This window comes from Micromys minutus (assembly GCF_963924665.1).
Source record: "Micromys minutus genome assembly, chromosome: 8".
NCBI classification, from domain to species: domain Eukaryota; kingdom Metazoa; phylum Chordata; class Mammalia; order Rodentia; family Muridae; genus Micromys; species Micromys minutus.
This window is the reverse complement of record NC_137977.1, coordinates 10,719,908-10,740,641: the sequence shown is the minus strand read 5'-3', so window position 1 is coordinate 10,740,641 and position 20,734 is coordinate 10,719,908. Positions and strand designations below refer to the sequence as shown.

The window sequence follows — 20,734 nt, the reverse complement described above, 5'->3', positions numbered from 1 at the left end:
AATGCCCATGTATGCGCTCATGCACACACACACACACACACACACACACACACACACACACACACACACACATCCCACATACACAGTTTGGATTCCATTCCTCAGGTGTTGGTGATGTTAAAAAGCCAAGTCAGAATTCTAGAACAGATGGCAAGTATGCAGCTGTATAATCAGTGGGAATGTATCTTTTACAGGCTCATAGTTTTCTTTCAATTTTGTAGGATATTCTCTGTATTTACATTTCGAATGTAATACCCATCCTCCCTACTCACCTCCCTTCCCCCACCTCAACTTGCTCCTATGACAGTGCTCCCTCTCCCAATTACCCTCTTCACCTCAGTGTCTTTGCTGGTTGATGGTGTTCTTCAAATGAGGTTGCAAACCTTTCAGCTCTTTCAGTCCTTTCCCTAGCTCTTTCATTGTGGTCCCTGTGTTCAGTCTGATGTTTAGCTGCAAGAATCCTCACCTGTATCTATATGACTCTGGGAGAGCTTCTAAGGAGACATCCATATCTGGTTCCTGCCTGTAAAACCTTCTTGGCATCAGCAATATTGTGAGTTTGGTGGCTGTATATAGGGTGGTTCTCCAAGTGAAGCAGTTTCTGTAGATCTTTTCTTCAATCCAGGCTCTTCTATTAGACCTTGTATTTTTTCCCGTGTTTTGTTCTGGTTTCTAAGAAGGACTGAGGCATCCACATTCTGGTATTCCTTCTTTTTGAGCTTCATAAATTCTGTGGATGGTTTCTTGGGTATTCCGAGCTTTGTGTGTGTGTGGGGGGTGATAGTATCTGCTTATAAGTGAGTGCATACATATGAGTGCTCTTTTGTGACAAGGTTACATCACTCAGGATGATAGCTTCAAGTTCCATCCATTTGCCTAGGAATTTCATGGACTCATTTTTAATAGCTGAGTAGAACTCCATTATGTATATGTACTACAATTTATGTATCAATTCCTCTGTTGAAGGACATCTGGGTTCTTTCCAGATTCTGGCTATTATAAATAAGGCTGCTATGAACATGGTGGAGCATGTGTCCTTGTTAGATGTTACTACTTTTGGGTAAATGCCCAGGAGTGGTATAGCTGGGTCCTCAAGTAGCACTATGTCCAATTTTCTGAGGAATCACCATACTGATTTCCAGAGTGGTTGTACCATCTTGCAATCCCACCAACAGTGGAGAAGTGTTACTCTTTCTCCAAGTCCTCGCCAGCATCTGCTGTCACCTGATATTTTGATTTTAGCCATTCTAACTGGTGTGAGGTAGAATCTTAAGGTTGTTTTGATTTGCATTTCCCTGATGACTAAGGGATGTTGAGCATTTCTTTAGGTGCTTCTTATCCATTCGATATTCCTCAGTTAAGAAATCTTTGTGTAGCTCTATACCCTATTTTTAATAGGATTATTTAATTCTCTATAATCTAACTTCTTGATCTCTTTGTATATATTGGATACTAGCCCTCTATCAGATTTAGTATTAGCAAAGATCTTTTCCCAATCTTTTGGTTGCCATTTTGTCTATGACTCCTGTTGTTCTTTCTAGGTTTTCCAACTTCAGGATTGTCTCCTTTTGTGCTTTCTTCATTGTTTCTATTTCTGTTTTCAGTTCCTTCACCTGGTTGTGCTTTCCTTTAGGTCTCTAAGTGATTTTTGTGTTTTCTCTTATGGGCTTCAACTTGTTTGTGTGTGTTCTCCTGGATTTCCTGTACTTCTCTAAGTGTGTTATTTATGTGCTTCTCAAAGTTGTCCATCATCATCATGAAGTATTATTTTAAGTCTAAATCTTGTTTATCTGGTGTGTTGGGATATCCACTATTTGCAGTGGTGAAGAACTGGGTTCTGATGTTGCCAGGTTGTCTTGGTTTCTGTTTCTTAGAGCCTTGTGCTTGCCTCTTGCCATCTTGTTAGAGGTGATGCTAGGTGATCTTGTTGTCTCTTACTGGAGCTTGTCTCTCTTGTGGGTCTTGGGCCCATGGTCTCCAGAGGGAGATTGTTCCTGGGTGTTTGGCTTTCTGAGTAGGCTGTAAGTTCTAATGGCAGTGCCCAGTCTTGATGCAACTGGACCAGGTCTGGCCTTGGGCTGGAAGTGTATACTCCCAGCCAGTACAGCTGCCTGTGCTGTGAGAGTTCTGGGATGCCTCTCCCTGGGTAGACAGTGGGCAGAAGAAGTTGACTCACCCTTCCACTTAGGATGGAGTGCGCTCCTGTGGCTCTTCTGAGCTCCCTGAGACCTGTGGGGGAGTAAGCCATAGGTCCTGATGAAACTACAGATTCCTAGTTTTAATGTAGATGTGGTAAGATTATATTGAGATCAACTTTAGTTGGTATTCTCTGGTGCCCCTCCCTAAAGCTTTCATTTTCACAGAATGACAAAGACTGAAAGAAGCTGGAAATCTTTTACCAGCAATCTCTCCCTACAGACATCTCTCAGACTTTTTCACACACACACACACACACACACACACAAATGTTCCTGCCATCTACTTATGCCAGCCAAAATGTCAAAGGGGCGGACAGAACTTATAAAATCTAGAAGCAGAGTGGGCCAGGAAGAACTCTTAAGTTCTGTTTTCTACCATCACCGTCTTGGGCCCCAAGTTTCATGTTGTATACTGCCCCTTCATCTTTGCCTTTTGAGGTCCACAAAATAAGAAGGTGGCATAGACAATTAGTGGCATGTAGATTTGAGAGCATTTAGCTCCTATATTCTTACACTTTTGTATGATAGGATGATGGTCGCTTAAAGACCCCATAAAGAATAACGTCTCTGCCCTGAAGACTGCTGCTGAGAACATGCAGTGAGATTAACATACTGTTTAACCTACTATGAGCTAGAGCTTTGGACCTAGTGGAACAATAATAGCACAGCTTAAAAGGTAATCTGGACAAACAGTTCCATTTCACTGACATAAAAAATAACTGCCCAGAGTAGAAGGGCTTTGGCACCCTCTGATGGTACTGGCCAGTGGAAATATTAACTCTATACAATAAAAAGACTCAAAATACATTTTCATCCTCCAATAATCTAGAATTCTTTTTACACTAGTCCTGTTTATACCTTTCTTGCTTTTATTTACCTTTCCCCAAGTATAGAAAGAGTGCTAGGTTTGATTGGGTACACAATTTCATTTGTTTGGAGACTCTCTCTTTAAGGTATGTGAATACCTTATTATCTGTTATTTCTTCTATAACACATTTGGCCTTATAGAAAAAGAAGCTATATGAATATGTATAAATCTTGAGACCTACAAAGAACATAGTAGAAAGCATAGAATTAGATGCTGACATCATAGCTGGTAGTGGATAACTCCGACAGTTGAAACATGAGAATTCTTGTATTGGGGCTATGTGCATTTTTAAAGTGTGGAGAGCAACAGCTCTTTGAGGAGACCACCCTGAGTTAGATTAAGGTTACTTCTGACATGCAGAATTGTCACAATAACCTTAAGAAATTAGAGTATTCGGCAAGCTGACAGGAAACTAACAAAAACAAACAAGACCAGATAATCTGGACTAAAGAACAAAAGATGCTTCTAGAGCATCTGAAATAATCGTGTTAGTAATATGAACCCTGAAATTTATGCTATGTCCAAGAAGAATGCAAACACATATTTTTAAAAAGGTCTTTTGGCTCCATTTATATTTAGTGTAATATATTTGGGGTTTTGTTTAAATCAATATAAGTTTAACAGACAGATTCGATAGGGCAGAGCTTGCTTACCTTAAAGAATGAATACCTCAAGACACATAAGTAAGAGCTGTCATTTGTGGTTTGGGAGGCAGCACAGCAATTAACACTTTTGCCTCTTGCAGAAGACCAGGTTTTAGTTCCCAGCCACCCAGTTCCAGCAGCTCACAACCACATGTCATTTCAGTTCCGGGTACCTAATCCTCCCTTCTGTACTCTGTGGAAACACTGTGATCCACAACAGAAATAAGAAAATAAATGTTTTTAAGACAACCTTTCTTTTTATTTAAATGTCAAAGCATGTTCAATACTACGTTCTTCTACTGCTTACTCATCTCCTGGGACACTATATTCCCCTAAATCGATGTGCTATCTGAGAAAGCACAGACTCCATCTATCCCATGATCCCACTCCTCCCAGTACGTACTCCCAGTCATTTACATATCCAGTACCTATGTGCTGGCTTAATTGTGACTATTGTTTTTTAAAAGAGTTTCTAAAGTCAACTTTAAAAATGTATAGAGTCAGTTATTTATGTATTTTGGGTGCTGGGAGTGAGTGGATTATCTGATAAGAAAGCAAACAAAGCTAGAGATGCTGGTCTGTGGTACACCATGTGCTTAGCATACAGGATTCCCTGGGTTTGATCCAGCACAATTAACACCAACAAGCAAAAGAATGAGTCAAGGAATACTAAAGGAGTGGGAGGAAGAGTGCAGATTCATCGATGTGTAGCTCTATGTGGTTTTAGTAGAGTTTTACCAACTCCTGTTTCATTTTTAATATAATGGCAACTGTGAATCCTGTCCTACAGTGGGGACTTCATAGCAGGGAAAGAGTCTGTCTGTGTGCGGTGCCAGAGTGCCCTTCACATCTTTCAGTGGCCAACCCACCATTTGTTTAGAGCTGGCAGCGGCCTGCACCCAACAATCCAGATTTTCAAATTGGAGTATTATCAAAATGACAGCAGTTACAATTTGGATAAAGAATTATTCAAATTAAGCAAATGAAAGAAGCAAGAAGCAGTCTGTCATTATCCCTTCCACTGACAAGGGACATTGTGTCAGGAAGCTCACATCACAGCATCTACAGAAGGCTATTGTGGTTCTCTGCAGTTCCCCATTGGACCCTGAAGCTGAAATTATGTACAAAAGGCATCATTTTGTTTTTGGCTGTTTCCTCTCCACATACTCCATAGGGTGCAGACTTCTCATTCTCTTTTTTCAACTCTAATATAAAGTGGGCTGATATACAGAGAAGAATCCAGCAGGATCAAATTGTGGTAATCATGAGCCTTAATAACTAACATTTGTATGATGATTTCTTGTCTGCCTGAATCTCTGTTCGGTATCTTCCTTCTTTTTTCATGACATGAATATATGGGATTTCCATTTTAAATGTTTTGTTGGTCAAAGCCTGTCTAGGTTGAATCTAGGACAGGTACTCTTGATCATAGGTCAAAATAGAGCTGGTAGCAGTAGTCTGTAAGACTGAAACCTCATTTCTTATGTGGACCTTTTGAATCTAGCACCTTAACCCCTCCACCATACTGCCATTCAAGCTTTTATGGAAAATACTAAAAGGATCCTTTCCATGGGTTCATTCCCTACACACCTTCCTCAGTCTAAAACACGCTCCCTCTTACTGTAATTGCTAGGTTAAGTTGTCCCTAATTTCACCAATTATCAAAACTACGATGGTTTTCATCATTTTATTTTTATGGATTTCCTGGGGATATTTGAATACCCCTATGACTCAAGCTTTGAGATGCCCATGACCTCAGTACCTAGGACAGCTATTCACATCACTTGAGTCCTTGTAGCACTCTTCGTCTCCTGCTTCTCTAGGGTTTGCTTTTAAATTTCCCATCTATTTTTTTTTATGCTGCACTTTAATTTCCCTTCCCTCTTCCTCTCTGTTCCTTTAAGTGTCTTGTTGTGCATGAGGCTCAAGGTAAAGCTATGATTTCAACTGTTACTTTTCTTCTGAAATGTCTGCATTCTAATCTTTGACACTGTGCCTCCATTTTTATACCTAGTTTTTGACCAGATACTGTGGTCTAGCCATCCCAAGAAACCTTAAGCTATTCATGAAAACACGACTTCGTCCTCCTTCCTTCTATCCACCTTCTTTTTAAATCATAATTCTCACAATGGCCTACAACTCACCAAGTAGAAAGTAGGCTGGGCTTGGTGATGAGCAAAGCCCAGGGATTCAACTGTACCTGCCATCCAAACGCTGAGATTATATTCATATTCTACCACATCTGGCATTTTTTACTTATATTCTGTATCTAACTCATGCTTTAATCAAGCATTTTACTAACTGAGGTATGTGCTCTGTTCTAACAATACCTTCTTAATGCCTGATCTGTTTTTTTTATGTTACATAGCTTTATGATTTATAAAAGTTGACAATTGAAAGTGAGTGTTAAAGACATTAAATCACTTGCAAATCTAGTAAGTTTGTAATTCAAACATAGCCCTTGTTGCCTGATACACGTGTGAATATAGTCACGATTTTGGTCATCAAGAGATTCCTAAAGGGAGCAGGGTGCAATCCAGGTTTGCAGGCCTGAGTCAAGGAAGTCAGAATAAGTAGATTATCATAAAATGTAGGAGAGAATTAAACATTTATTTCTAAATTTATTTACTTCAGAAAACAGTCCCAGATCATGAAGCAGGCCTTAAAATAAAATTTGTTTTGTGGAGCTGGAGATCTGGCTAAGCAAACAAGTGCACTGGCTGCTCTTCCAGAGGGTCCAGATTTGATTCCTAGCACTCAGATAGTGACTTGCAACCATGTGTAACTGTTTTCAGTGATTCCAATGCCCTGTTCTGGATGTTAAGGTCATTGCATGCATGTGTACACAGACATCCAGGCAAAATACCCATAGGCAAAAAATTGTGAAAAGCTTGATTGATTACTCCACTGAATTCATGTCGCACAAATAGACATATCTTGGCCTGACCTCTTTTTTAATACCATGAAAATTCCAATATTGAAGGAAGGGAAATATTCCATTTCAAATATTGGACAGAAATATTTTAGAATGTGTTAGTTGTATCTTAAAATACCATTGGCAGAAAGCCTATATGACTACTGTAACCATTCAGGAACCTACTAGGTGCTCACTTGGCTTTATCTTATACTCTCAGTAAATCATGATAGCTTGACACTCACAGTTAAAACATAATGTCGATAGATGTGGAGAGAAAGTCCTTACCTCTTGCTTCACAGCAGCTGAATATTCTGCTCTGTGAGAACTCCATAAAGTCCATCACAAAAAGCTCTCTAGGTAACAATTTATAGAGTGGTGTCCGAAAGCAATTCACAGAAACTACGTAATCCACCACAGTGAGCTGGTGGGCTTTCTACATAAAAGGAAGATGTTCGTGATAACAAGTTATGTGAAAATGGTGACCTATTTGATATAATTGGAGTCGGTGTAATTGGGAGTCTGACATTATTATAACACAGAGGACTTCTGATGGAGCTGTCAAAGCATAGTGATTGTTTTTAAGCAGGGGATATAGTTCGGTGAGTAAACGTGTGCTGGGAAAGCATGAAGGTCTGAGTTTGAAGACTCAGCATTCACATAAAACTCCATCACTAGGGAAGCTGAGACAAAGGGATTCCTGGAGCTAGCAGCTGAGCTGCTTAATCAGTAATATAGAGCTACAGGTTCAATGAGAGACCATGCCTCAAAAACACAGACAGAGAGTGACAAAGATTCAACTTGTTGTATTAATATTTGCACACATACACACATATTAATTTTATTTTGTTGTGCTATGGCTATCTGCTCTGCATGTATGTCTGTATACCAAAAGTACACCTGTTGCCAATGGAGGCCAGAAAGGGATCATCTAGGACTGGAATTACAATGATTGCGAGCCACCAAATGGGTACTGGCAGCCAAACCCTGGTCTTCTAGAAGAGCTGCTAGTGCTCTTAACTGAGGCATCTTCCTAGTCTCCTATTTTTTTTTTATATTTTTAACTTATTTTATTTATTTTGGTTCTTGGAGACAATCTTTAGAGGGCCTCATAGGCACTTGTGTATATAAGGTTGACTTCTGGTGTTTTTCCTTCTACAGCTCTGTCTATATTTTTTGAGGCATGGTTTTTAATGAAACACGATCATGGATTTGGCAAGAATGATTGACCAGTGAATTTCAGGGGTCCTTCTACCGCTGTGTACTCTTCCTCCAGAGCAGTAGTCCTGGCCTTTCTGTCTATATTGCCCAGGAGCTAGCACACAGTTGTGTGTTCATCACCCCCATTCAACTGGCTACATTTAGTAAGCTCATTTCTCTAATCTGTTCTTTTGATTGTTTAATCAGAGCATTTTTCTGCTCGCACCTGCTCATGTTGTGTCCATATTATATTTTCTCTTTCTTTCTTTCTTTCTTTCTTTCTTTCTTTCTTTCTTCCTTCCTTTCAAACTTTAAACATAGTTATGTCTAGATCTATGGAATCCAATGTGACATGTACTTGCCACTGGTGGCTATTAAATTGAAATGCACTAATTAAAATAAATAAGTTTTAAACTTTATTTAGATCATCTACCATAACAGAGTCCATTTCAACTGTCTGGTAGCCAAAGCTGATGTGAAGCCAGTGTAGAGAATGTATCCTGCACAGAGGATAGTGGAACCATCACAGAGGCCTTAGCATCAGTGCTGGTTCACAGGCTTAGATTGACACTGAGTGGTTTTATTGCTGTGGGAATCTTTTCTTGCATTGATAACAGTAGACATTCTGCCTTTGATGACTTGTGTAGCATTCATTTCTCAGTGAACTAAGTTAGTTTGGTCAATAAGACACCAAAACAAAAAAAAAAAACCTCCATTTTTGGGGACTAGAAAGATGGATCAATGGGTAATATAACTCCTGCTTGTGTAAGCACATATATGTTAGTTCAGATCTCAGAACCGCATAGTGTATGCATGGACCCCCAGTTCTGGTGGAAGAGTACATAGAGGTAGAAGGATCCCTGAAACTCATTGGTAAACCATTTTTGCCATTTTATGAACCTCTTGTTTAGTTAGAGACCTTGCCTCAGAAAATATGGAGAGAAGTTGAAGGATAAACATGAGAAGTTAGCCTTACATACACAGAAATGTGTACATATGCGCCTGCATACACTACACTAGCAAGTACACTCCCATTATATACACAGATGAAGTAAAGAAAAGAAATCTCTGCTTCTAGCTCAAGTTGCTCGCCTTTTAAGTAATTTTCATGCATCTGGGAGTTCTTTTTTTTTTTTGATTTTTAAAGGATTTTTATACTATATTAAAAAAAACACACAAAATAAAAAAGGGATCCATCAACATATATTTTAGAAGTCCATCCAAGAGTTCAGTGTCCAGCAGCCATGGAGGCTGACGCCTGTGTCATTGCTCAGTCTGCAGCTCTTTTAAGGATCAAGGAGGTGACGTTAAGTTACAATCAAACTTGTTCTGCTAGATCCAAAACCCTGAATTTATCCAAATTGTAGAAACATGCTTTAACCACCCGTCCACCAAAATACCTCCCATTCAGATCAGCGACAGCTTTAATTGCTGATTCGACCCTCTCAAATTCTAGAAATATCCGTACTGCCTCATCATCAGGGGCACCAGGAATCTCAAATATCACACATTTCCCAACTTTGCCATATTTTTCACATTCTTCTTTTGTTTCAACTTCCAAGTCTTCATCGACCTCTCCTGCACCGACCATGTTCCTTAGCAAGACCACTTTAGTAGGGCACTTAAGAATTTCAGTTAATAGATTTGAATCCGACTTCTTGGATGCATCCTGAGACTCGCCCTTCTCTGTCGCATCACCCACAATGATCTTGCCCCCACGCTTGCTGGTCTTCTCCACGGACAATGCAGTGCTCAGCCCTTGCTCATGTTTCCCTAGTCCCTGACCTTCCCGGAAGCCATACTTCTGCATGATTTTATGAGCCACTGTGCCACCCATGTTAGCAAGGAAGGAGTTGCTGGGTCCTGTTGGAGATCTTGGTCTATCCGGCTCCTCATACACTGGGGGAGGAATAGCAGCTTTGGAAGACTGTGATCGAGGTCTTGAGTCCTCTTCATAAGGAAAATCTCGGGGTAACTCTTTGTCTTTCTCTACAAGAGAAGTTGGTGGGGCGATGGCAGCTCCTCCCATACTTCTTTTCCTCCGCTCTCGCTCATAGTCTTCATCCTCATCAGAATCTGGGTCTGGTCGTCTTGAAAACCCACTAGCTTCATGTCTGTCTTTACGCCTCTTTTCTCTTTCCTCTATTTCCTTCTGTCTTTCCAGCTCCCGCTGCCTCTGCCGCTCTTCCCTCTGGCGCTTCACTACTTTCTCATAATCGTTAGGAAACATAGGGTCATATTCATCAGCTAAGGGGATCAGAACTTCCCCTGCAGAAAACCCACTGGGCACAGGGTCCTTCAGCCCAGCTGCCACATGAGGTGGCGTGTCTATGATCTGCCGGTCATCTGAGGAACCTCCTCGCTTCAGGTCGATGACCGGAGTGAGCACTGTACTTTGCTTTGTCCTCTGGCTCTTGGCCTGAGTGAGAGCTGCCTTCTTCACCTGGAGCTGGGACTGCAGGAGCTTGAAGTTTTTGGACCAGCCTTCAGTTTTTGAGTCACTGGTCTCCACTCCCAGGTCATCATATAGGGACATCTTTTTGGTTTAATGCCGGCCTTCCGAGACGATTGTGCCCATGGGCCACGGCGGCGGCAGCGCGGAGCCCGGCCGCCCTGCGCGGAAGCCCGCCCACCGCCGGAGCCCACCGCAGCGCCGAGCCTCCACGGAGTCCGCAGAGTGATGCACCGCGCGGGGTAGGAGAGCGGAGGCTGCCGGGAGTGCACCCATCTGGGAGTTCTGATTGGAGTTAATTTCTATTAGTAACTCCAAGTGGAGATAATTCCTAATGTAATATAAGTGTTTATAAACCTCTTTGTGTAAACTGGAATTACTGTCAACATTAGAAAACTAAGTACAAAACAAACATCAGGAAAATTCATCTGTGACCAAATTTGATGTACTGTTTAGCTAAAGCTAAAGGATGTATTGGAGACTTAACCAGGCTCCTTTTTTAAAAGATTCATTTATTTTGTATGTGTGAATACACTTTCAGCATCTTCAGACACATAGAAGAGGGCATCAGATCTCATTACAAATGCTTGTGAGCCATGTGGTTGCTGGGAATTGAACTCAGGACCTCTAGTATAACAGTCAGTGATCTTAAACACTGAGCCATCTCTCCAGCCCCCTAACTACATTCTGATACTTCAGTTCATTCCTTTAGCATCTTTCCCTTGTAGAACAAAATAATCACATGGAATTCAGTTGAGTTGGTGGATTATTTAGACACCTTTCTATTGAGACAGCTAGGAATTTGGAGAGATGATGCTTATCTATAAATTTTAATGACTGAACATAATGCTAGTAATTTGCTAGAAAAATCAAAGAAATTGCATGGATTATCTGCAGAGTTCATGAAGCATCTTTCAAATTATCAGTGAGTGTTCATGGCTTTTTCTGGGTTCTTATAGGTTGGAGATCCCTGGGACAGGTTTTGGCAGGGGAGGTGAGGGATCTGGCTTTCCTTAGCTATATCCAGCTTGTGTAATTTGGTTTATAGTTCAACTCTGAGCAGGCTCTTCCCTCAGAGTCTTATCTTTACTACTGTACAATAAAATATATTTTATGTGCTCTTAGTGTCCCCTTGAGAATTCTGTGCCATGAACTAAAGAAAAGGAAGCTGAGAGAAGAACCCACTGCCCCCCAATCACTGTGGGGCTACATTTTTGAGCCTGCTGATGAGCCATAGAAGGGCTCCTTGGGTGACATGAGATTATTAAGCTTGGTGTGGGCTGTTTTCCTTGTACAGTGCCCTTTGAATGTTGACACATCCTCTTGGGACCGATTTGTACAAACCAGCTTGATTTCACCACTGGCACTCCAAGAGAAGCTCTGGGGGGCGGAAAGAAGGGGGCGTTCAGTGTTTTATGGTATTCTAATGAGTCAATACTCTGTAGGGAGCTTGATGGTTCACATCTTCCATTCCTAGCTTGGATACAGGTAGACATCTCAGCACAGGCTAGAGGCCATTAACTTCCTCTCACTAGAGATCCTTGTCTTCTTGAATCACCCCAAGACGGTTGAACACTAGTACCTTACTTTTCAGTTGTGTTAAAATTTTCAGTTACACTGCAGATGTTCTTTTTCCTTAGTTCATTCAAGTCACCTGCTAATTTAAATGACATTGACCTTTGACTGACACATAGAAGGCTATCCTGAAAAGTCCTCTCTCCATCTCTGCACAGTGACCAGATCTGGTAGAAACATGGACCTGTACTTGAATCTTCCTACTCTATGAAGTTTGCTCTCCTACTTGTGTGGGCCACACACCCAGTCTCAGAAATGATCACAAAATTGAGTGTGTGGTAAACTGGAGAGATGGCTCAATGGCAAAGAACACTTGTTGCTTTTGCAGAGGACCCAGGCTCCAGCACTAGTGCCCACATGATAGCTCACAATCATTTGTAATCTCAGTTCCAGTGGATTCGATACTTCATTCTGACCTCCATGGACACCAGCCCTGCACATACTTACATGTAGGCCAAACAGTCATAGATAGAAAATAAAGTAAGTGAAGTCTTTTTTAAAAGTCTAGTAGTAGTGCATTCTTCATTTGTCCGATACATATATAAGATGAATATAATGCTGATGGAATCCTGTACCTATGGTATACTATATAAAATGGTTATATATATGGAAAAATATTATAGAAACCTTGTTCTAAAACTCATATTCATGAATAAAGTTGGTCCAAAAGTTGTGGCAGCTCATCCTATGTTTATATTCAAAGCAGTCTTATTTTACTCCTTTTTAACAGTCTCCTTCTCTGTGACCTACATCCCTTCCAATACCCTGTTCCACTAGCACTTACTCCTGACTTTTCCATTTCCTATAAAATGTTAATTGGCTTTCCAAGCCATTTAATAACAAAAGTGAAGAACTGGGGAATAGGCATTAACCTTAATGGCGATCCAGCCACTCCCTCTGCAGTCCTATGCAGGGTAATACTTTGTATGGGTCCTAAAAGCAATTCTTCTTCACTTAAAAATCTCTTGATGTCTGAGGAAGGAATGTGAATATTTGATAAAGCGATCAGGAGAGAAGATAAACATAAAGACTCTGGTTCCAAAAGCCTCGCCTTAAATTTTTATGTGTCTTAAATTTTCATAGTTTACTTCTGAGCCCTGTAGACAAATTGGGTAAAGGATGCTGCTCTGAGCTGGGAAGATAGCTAAGTGTGTAGTTCAGATGAAATCTCAGCATTCCTACAACCAAATAGAGACAGGAAAATTCCAAAAAGCTTAAGGGACAATTAGCTTGGCATCAAGAAGTGACCCTGTCTCAAAAGAAGGCAAATACCCACACCTAGTGTTGTCCTTGGACTTCCATACAAGCTTCCACCACAAATACAAAAAAAAAAAAAAAAAAAAAAAAAAAAAAAAAAAAAAAAAGAGGCTTCTTCAGCACATGCACCCTACTTTACATGGTTCCTGTTTCCTTCAAAGTCTTTGATAATTGTAGGTAGAACAAGCATCTTCTTTCTGAGTGTACAGGAACACCAAGCTCACTGACCTTCATTTCAGCCTGATGACTCACTTAACGATGGTCTATACACTGGACTCCCATGCTCTCTTCGTTCACAAAGTTAGTGTGCAGCTTTTCCTTCTAAACCTAAATCATTTGAGTTTGAAAACAATGGCAAGAACAAAAGTTTTCCAGAAGTGGCTGCCTGTTTCACCTTCATTTCCAAGGCAACCAGAGCTCCTGAGACCAGGCTACATGTTCTCAGGATCATCTTTAACTGTGATTTATGAACACTTTCCAAGTTTCCCTTGGCAAAAAATAAAATATAAAATGATTTCTGAGAGCTGTAAAAGTGGATGGTTCACACTAAAAAATTTATGTTACTTTGTCCTATACATAGATAACATAAATATAAAAACTCACTGGATTCTATGAATACGATATAGTAAATAAAATGACATACATGACTGTCACCTCCTTCTAGTACATTTTGACAATGATGGAAACCACTTGAATAAAAATGTTATGTCCTATGTAACTATACATTTGTGGGTCTTCCTGATCTCTTATATCATCTACCAATACAATCCACAAGCTGAGTGTAAGCAGAGACCTAGAACAGGGGTTGGAATCTTTGTGAATATGTGTGCTGAATAAACCACACTGGGACCTGCAGTCAGTAGGCAGTTCACCTTTAACTTATGGTGCTGAAGGCTTGTGAAGTTTTGGGGGACTAAGGGTTGGAACATACAGGATGGGTGAAGGTCACTTGTTGGGGGCTTCGAGTACCCAGAATGCCTCATTAGCATGGGGAAGAATTTCTGGACTCTCGGGTGCTGGCTGAACAGGTTTTGAAAGGAGAAAGAAAACTGATCCTTGACATTCCTCAGGTAGAGGTGAGTATGGGGCTTAGAATTCCCCATACAAGGCCAGAGAAGGAAAAGACCCACTGATGAAGGGAGGCTACCATATTCCTCTGAGCAGAGACTATCTGGTCATGGTGGACTTTGACTTTAATTAGCAGAGTTTTCCCACACACATTAGTGACAGTGGTGTGAATATTGGTAAAATGTAACTTTATGTTTTAAAACAGCCAGTGAGTGCTGCATAGATGATTTAGTCCTTAAAAATTCATATTGCTCCTGCAGAGGGCTGATAATCATTTCTTAGCATCCACAAAAGGTGGCTCCCAATTACCTGTAACATCAGTGCTAGAGATCATTCCCTCTTCTGGCCTCCATAAGTTCCTGCACTCATGCCAAGACATATTAAACAACAAAATAAAGCAGTAATTCAGATCTATCACACTACCATACCTTGAGGAAATTTTACTAAAATATTTTCTAAAATAGTAATGATAAGACTGAGAATCAATGTTAAACTTTTAGTATTACTGTAAAATTGCAATATAATTATTAATTACCAATTTGACTGTCAATTACTAATAATTTTAGCCCTACAGGATTATATCTTAGCTCATTCTTTTCTAGTGTATCTACATTGATTATAGTTTGCCTAAGTTTACAAATTATTGTAGAACTATCAAATCTATTCACTATGGGATAAATAATGTGTGTTTAGTATGCAGCAGTAGGTCTCAACCTTTCTAACTCTCCAAACCTTTAGTGATACTTCACAACATGAGGAGGGTATGGTGATCCCCAATCATAAAGTTATTTCATTGCTACTTTATACTTGTAATTTTGCTACCATTATAAATAATAATGCAGATATCTGATATGTATGATATTGAATATGCTATGCCTATAAGGTCATGACATATAGGTTGAGACCACTAGTATACAGAAATTTAAAATTATTCATATTGCCTTTAGAGATATAGAAGAAATACAACTCCTTCCATATTTTATGCTTATAATAAATTAGATAATCATCTCAAAATTTTAAAAGTGATTGGGACTACCAGTCCTTTAGAGGTGAAGTCGTTAATATACCTTTAAATGTAACTTGTATGTTTCTGTCATTTGATTTTACCATGGAATGTCCAGCCATTTCACTATGTATGGTGTGGGAATCATCCAACCAGTTGAAGACCTCACTCAGACACATATAAACATTTGGAAGGAGGGACCTTCTCCTTCCTGATTCTGACTGGTGTTGTAGAAATATTATAATCCAGGCCTGGGGCTTTTACTCCATCTTGTTCACTGAGTTTCTGGATAAAAGACACACTCAGCCTTTATATTTACAATAAGCCTTAAGCATCATAATATCTGAGCAGCTGCTTTTCCTCCATGCTGTTAGAATCTACTTTCGTATTGGTAACCCCGAATTATTGCTTACTATTTACTATGTTCCATCTGGGCTTCTCTTAACTCTAGTTGGGCATCTCTCAGAGCCACGCTTTCTTGACCTTTAACCCATGACATCTTCTTTCTCCTCTCCTACACCTTCTTCTCCTCAAGGTCCTCTTCCAACCCCAAGCACACAAAACCTAAACATCACCTATGTCTTCTCTGCCCAGCTATTGTCTGTTGACATCTTTACCAATAAAAATTGTCTTGGGGACAGGGTCATAGATGCTTCCTTCAGACTCCAAGTCTTGGGAGCCCTCACTTACCATTAAAATAGACAGTAAAAGACAAAACCTCAATAACCAAACTACAGTGTGGGAGCTTTCTGGTCTCAGAACTCAGACTCAAACCTTAGTTCTTCCCGGGCCTGACTGAGCCTGCATGTCTGAAGCTAAATGGTTCACCATCATCTCTGTCATTTATCAGGCCAGAGCCTCACCACTGGCTTTGCTGAGCATCCAGACTTCTGGCTGCCTATCTGGAGATTTTCTAGCCTCCAAATTGCATGTAACTATCATTGCTTTATTATCTATACATACACACAGAGAGATGCATATAGCATTCACATGCATAATGCACACACACACACACACACACACACACACACACAACCTCAGTTCTTAGACTTCTTAATACAAATAACTAAATTCTGCTTTTCCTGCTTTGTAAGTCTAACAAAGGAAGTAATATTTGCTAACGGTTTACTGGTGAAGCTCAGAAAATATGAATGATTTGGTCAACCTACCAGAATATAGAAGCTTATGGAGGAAGATGGCAACCCATGTCTTCCTTTGCTGGCTTTAATGCTGTGTGTGCATCCCATGAGATGAAATGAGGTAGATTCATCAACTGGACCTAGGCACTTAAGTTGTCAGTCCTGTGACAGAGGTGAACTCCCATTTTATTCAGTATTTTTTAATATTTCATCATTTCACGAAATGTGTTTTGAAGATAATGACCTCCAGTTCATTCCCTTAACTTCTCCATGATCTACTTCTTCTCCCTGTTCGCAGCTCCCACCTTCCTGTCGCTTATTTTCTAAGAAGTAAAATCATAGTATGTCCAGTTTATGCTGTCGATATATTTATGAGGACATGATTCATGTTTTTACATTGGGGAATCTGATTCATCTTTTTAAATTGAATTTTTACTTATATTAAAAAATTTTACCATAGAGAATTTTAAAATGTCAGATGTTAGTACTGTATTTGTATTATACCCACTTATTTCTCTCCCCTCTTTATCTCTTTTGTCCCTCCCCATACACTCTCAAATTTATAACCTCTCCTTTATTACTGTTATGTTCTGACATACACAAACACACACATATATACAACCAGTTAAGCTCATTTAACATTGCTTATATGTGCATATTACGGTTGGCCCTCTAAGACCGGATAGCTTATCAGGGTCTTTTCTCTGGGGAATACCAGTTATAACTCTCTTTAACACCAGTGGTCACCTATAATTTCTTATTTATAATCTAGGGATGGGATCTTGTGGAACTGTCCCTAACTAAACTGGCATACCAGCTCATATTGACATTACTTGATTGTGGAGATTTTGAAGGTGCAACATTCCCTGTTCTACTTAGAGACACAGTCTAGCAGAATCTAATATTCTGGCACCTTAAAGTTTCAGCCTCTCTTGCTGAAGAGAGGTCTTTGTACTTTAGGTTGTATTGTAGAAATATCAGCTGGGGTGGTGCTTCTAGGCTATTAAAAAGGTGAGTTTAGATACAAAACTGAAGTACAAGTAGATCAAGACAATGGGGAAAATGTTAAAACATCAGGCAAGGGTGTTTACTACTCTTGCAGAGGACCTGGGTTTCATTCCCATTCATTTTTAAAACCCGCATATTTAAACATATAGTTTAATGTAACATATCATATGATCACAAATAGCAAGGTCTCGCTATGTAGCCCAAGTTAGCCTTTAGTTTTGAAACCCTCCTCAGATTGACCAGATTGTAGATATCTGCCACCATGTTTAATTCAAAAGCATAGAGTATGTGTAAAGGCACATCCAGGAGAGTTTTGTATTTATAATTTCCATTGACCTTCAATAGTATGTACTCAGAATTTTCTCTACTGTAGAGAAGAGCAAAGATCATATTATATAGGACACCAGAGCCAACCAATAAATGCTGTCTAAACCTGATGTTCATACTTGGTAGGAAAGCAATTTGTTAATGATAAAATGCCATAACTGTACTTCACCTTCCTTTTTCAATAATATCTTAAACATCTTGTGACTATGGTGTGTATTTCAACTACTATCTTCTTGAATATCCAATCTTAAATGCGTTTCATACTTTGTAATGTAAAAATTCTATTCTTTGGTAACTTGGTGATGATTAGTCAATATTTATTAATTAGAGAAGGGAAAATTTAATAAGGAACATTAAGGTAATGGAAGCTCAGTCAGAAGAGGCTTTGTTTATAGATTAACTGTTGGACTAAGGTGTCAGAAGAGGTACAAGTACTCTCAAAAGGTAATGTACTCTCAAAATTTCAAATCAAGTGTGCTGACTGTGGAACAACACCAAGTCTTATAAGGAACTATACGAATCAGAGTTCTGGTGCTGGAGATATGTCTCAGGGTATAGAGCACTTACCACTAGGGTGGCAGACAGGTTTTGTTTCCAGCACCCATATTAAATGTCTCATAAACACCTGATGTTCTAGTTCCAGGGGATCCAAAATCCTCTGGTCTCCCATGATTCTGAACATATGTGATGCACATAAATGCATATAAGACAGATATATACATGCATAAGATATGTATTTTTAAAATCACTTTCATGCAAATAATTGAAAGAAAAGTTAGTTGTATTGTCTTATGTCCTGAAAAAAAAAAAAAAAAAAACAACAATCTCAATTTAAACAAAAGTTTGGGGCATTAATCACTCAATTTGATGAAGAGAAGTACTTAATCATAAAGTAAGACTTATCTGATTCCTTGTACCCCAGTGCTACCCCATAAATTAATAAATAAAAACTTAATAAAATCACAATGGGCAAATGTCACCTATGAGTAGAGCCAAAGAGAAAAAAAGAGCATAGAACAAGAAATAGAAAAAAAAAAAATCATTTTAGAAATAAATTAAAATTTAACAGTCATATGAAGAAACTTATCTCCAGCCTACTAATAATGCATATTCATTCAAATATTGGCTACCTAAGTAAATAACAACCACTGAAGAATCTTTCACATGCTGGTAGCATTGGATTCCGAAGTTATCAATAATCTTTTGATAATTAGTGGATAATAAATGTGTGCAATGGAACTAGGCTAATATTTTGATGCCTGTCTGTAAACAGTAAAAAGGTGACAGACTCAATATTTCTCAAATGTATTACATTGTGTGGGGAGCATGTGGATATGTGTATAATAGAACATAGATCCATAAGTCAGAGGACAACCTGTGGGTTTTCATTCACTTCTTTCACCTTGTAGGTGTAGGGCTCAAACTCAGGTTGTCACGTTTTGGGTAATCATCTTTCCATGCTGCTTTACATTGCAATGGTAATAGTAATGTATGATCATGGAGTTGAACGAGATTAGAAAAGTTGTAGTCAGTCGCACTAGCTAGTTGTAAGTCAACTCGACAAAAGCTAGAGTCATCAGGAGGGAGCCTTAATTGAGAACCTGATTGCATAAAATCAGTCTTCAGGTAATCCTGTAGGGTTTTTTTTTTTTTTTAAATTAGTGATTGATAGGAGAAGGCTCAGCCCACTGTGGGTTGGGCCATGCCTGGGCCTGTGGTCCTGGGTTCTTTAGAAAACAGACTGAAGAAAAACTGCAGAGCAAGCCTGAAAGCAGCATTCTCCATGGTCTGCACACCAGCTCCTGCCTCCAGGTTCCTGCACTGTTTGAGTTCCCTCCTGATTTCCCATGATAAGAAACAGTGATGAAGCATAAACCAAACAAACCCTTTCCTCCCTAGTTATTTTAGTAATGGTGTTTTATCACAGCGATAGTAACCTTAATTAAGCCATCTTGCTTGCCAGGGTGTGTGTGTGTGTCTGTGTGTGTGTGTGTGTGTGTGTGTGTGTGTGTGTGTGTGTAGTAATTTGAATATTTGTAAGACACATTGCATGCAGTATGTGATGATAAGATCAAAGTAATTAGTATTCCTAATCTCTTTATCATTTATTTGACATCACCACTTTGCCCAATAGAAATGAAAAATGCTAAAATAAAAGTAAAGAAGTCTGGAAATTGCTATAAATACGAAACAAGCAAAAGAACAACCAACACAATCGAAGCTGGCTCTTTGAAAGGATTTTAGGTAATCTGTGGATGGAAACAAATTGAGAAAGGAGCCTAGCGAGAAAACAAACAGCAACGAACGGATATTGGACTGTGGATTCGTGCTATTCAATGAAGATTCTATTTTACAAGTATTAGCTCTAAGAGAAACAGATTTTCATAATGAACCTGAAGACACATCAAGCACCACTGGTACCACAAATACCTCCTTATTCAAGATATCAGATCTCAGTGGTTTTGAAAATAATTGATCAGTTTTAGATGACCAAATACAAAGTGTGGTGGGTAAGGGATCAGGAAACCTGCCCAGTCTGGTATGATATCATAGTGAGCCCATCAGAAATGATATTCCAGATCAAATTCTGTTGCTTCTGTATTTTTGAAACACATTGGCTGTTTAATACAGTGCTTTGTTTAGTGTGACAATTAATTTATTATTCACCATTGGCAAATATTCAGTTATCAGGTGAAAGAGAGTTTATTTATGAGACACCTAATGTAAGCCATCACTGTAGCTGATGATATATATGTATATGTATATATATAACTCAATGTAGCTAAAATATTGACTTCTTTGTTAATTTCTTTTACCTTTCGACAGAAAGGTACTAAATTATTACCAGTGAATACTTCTGTCAAACCTCTGCTCCCTCAAAAGAGAAATGAAACTTAGCTTGTGGCCAAAGTGAGCATCCAATCAGGTTGCTAGATAACAAAGGCATTTCAGTTGCATTAGATTTGTGTGTTTGCCTGCAACAGACAAAGTCATGTCCAGCACAAAGAAATAATCAAAAACGTATTAGACTAGAGAATGACAGCTTTGAAAGGGTGTGGAAAATATAATCCTGACAATATC

General features: G+C 39.3%; 2 protein-coding genes across 6 annotated transcripts in view; one reads left to right on the top strand and one right to left on the bottom strand.

Annotated features, from left to right (window-relative positions):
• NOL4 (nucleolar protein 4) overlaps positions 1-20,734 on the top strand; it is a gene marked incomplete at both ends in the record, with an annotated part of 321,302 nt that overhangs the window by 295,521 nt on the left and 5,047 nt on the right. The gene's annotated exons all lie outside the window — the stretch shown is intronic.
• On the bottom strand, positions 9,018-10,496 carry LOC308423139 (splicing factor 45-like). Its single transcript, XM_080919780.1, has one exon. It carries the CDS (start codon positions 10,358-10,360, stop codon positions 9,143-9,145), a length of 1,218 nt encoding a protein of 405 aa, XP_080775906.1. The 5' UTR covers positions 10,361-10,496; the 3' UTR covers positions 9,018-9,142.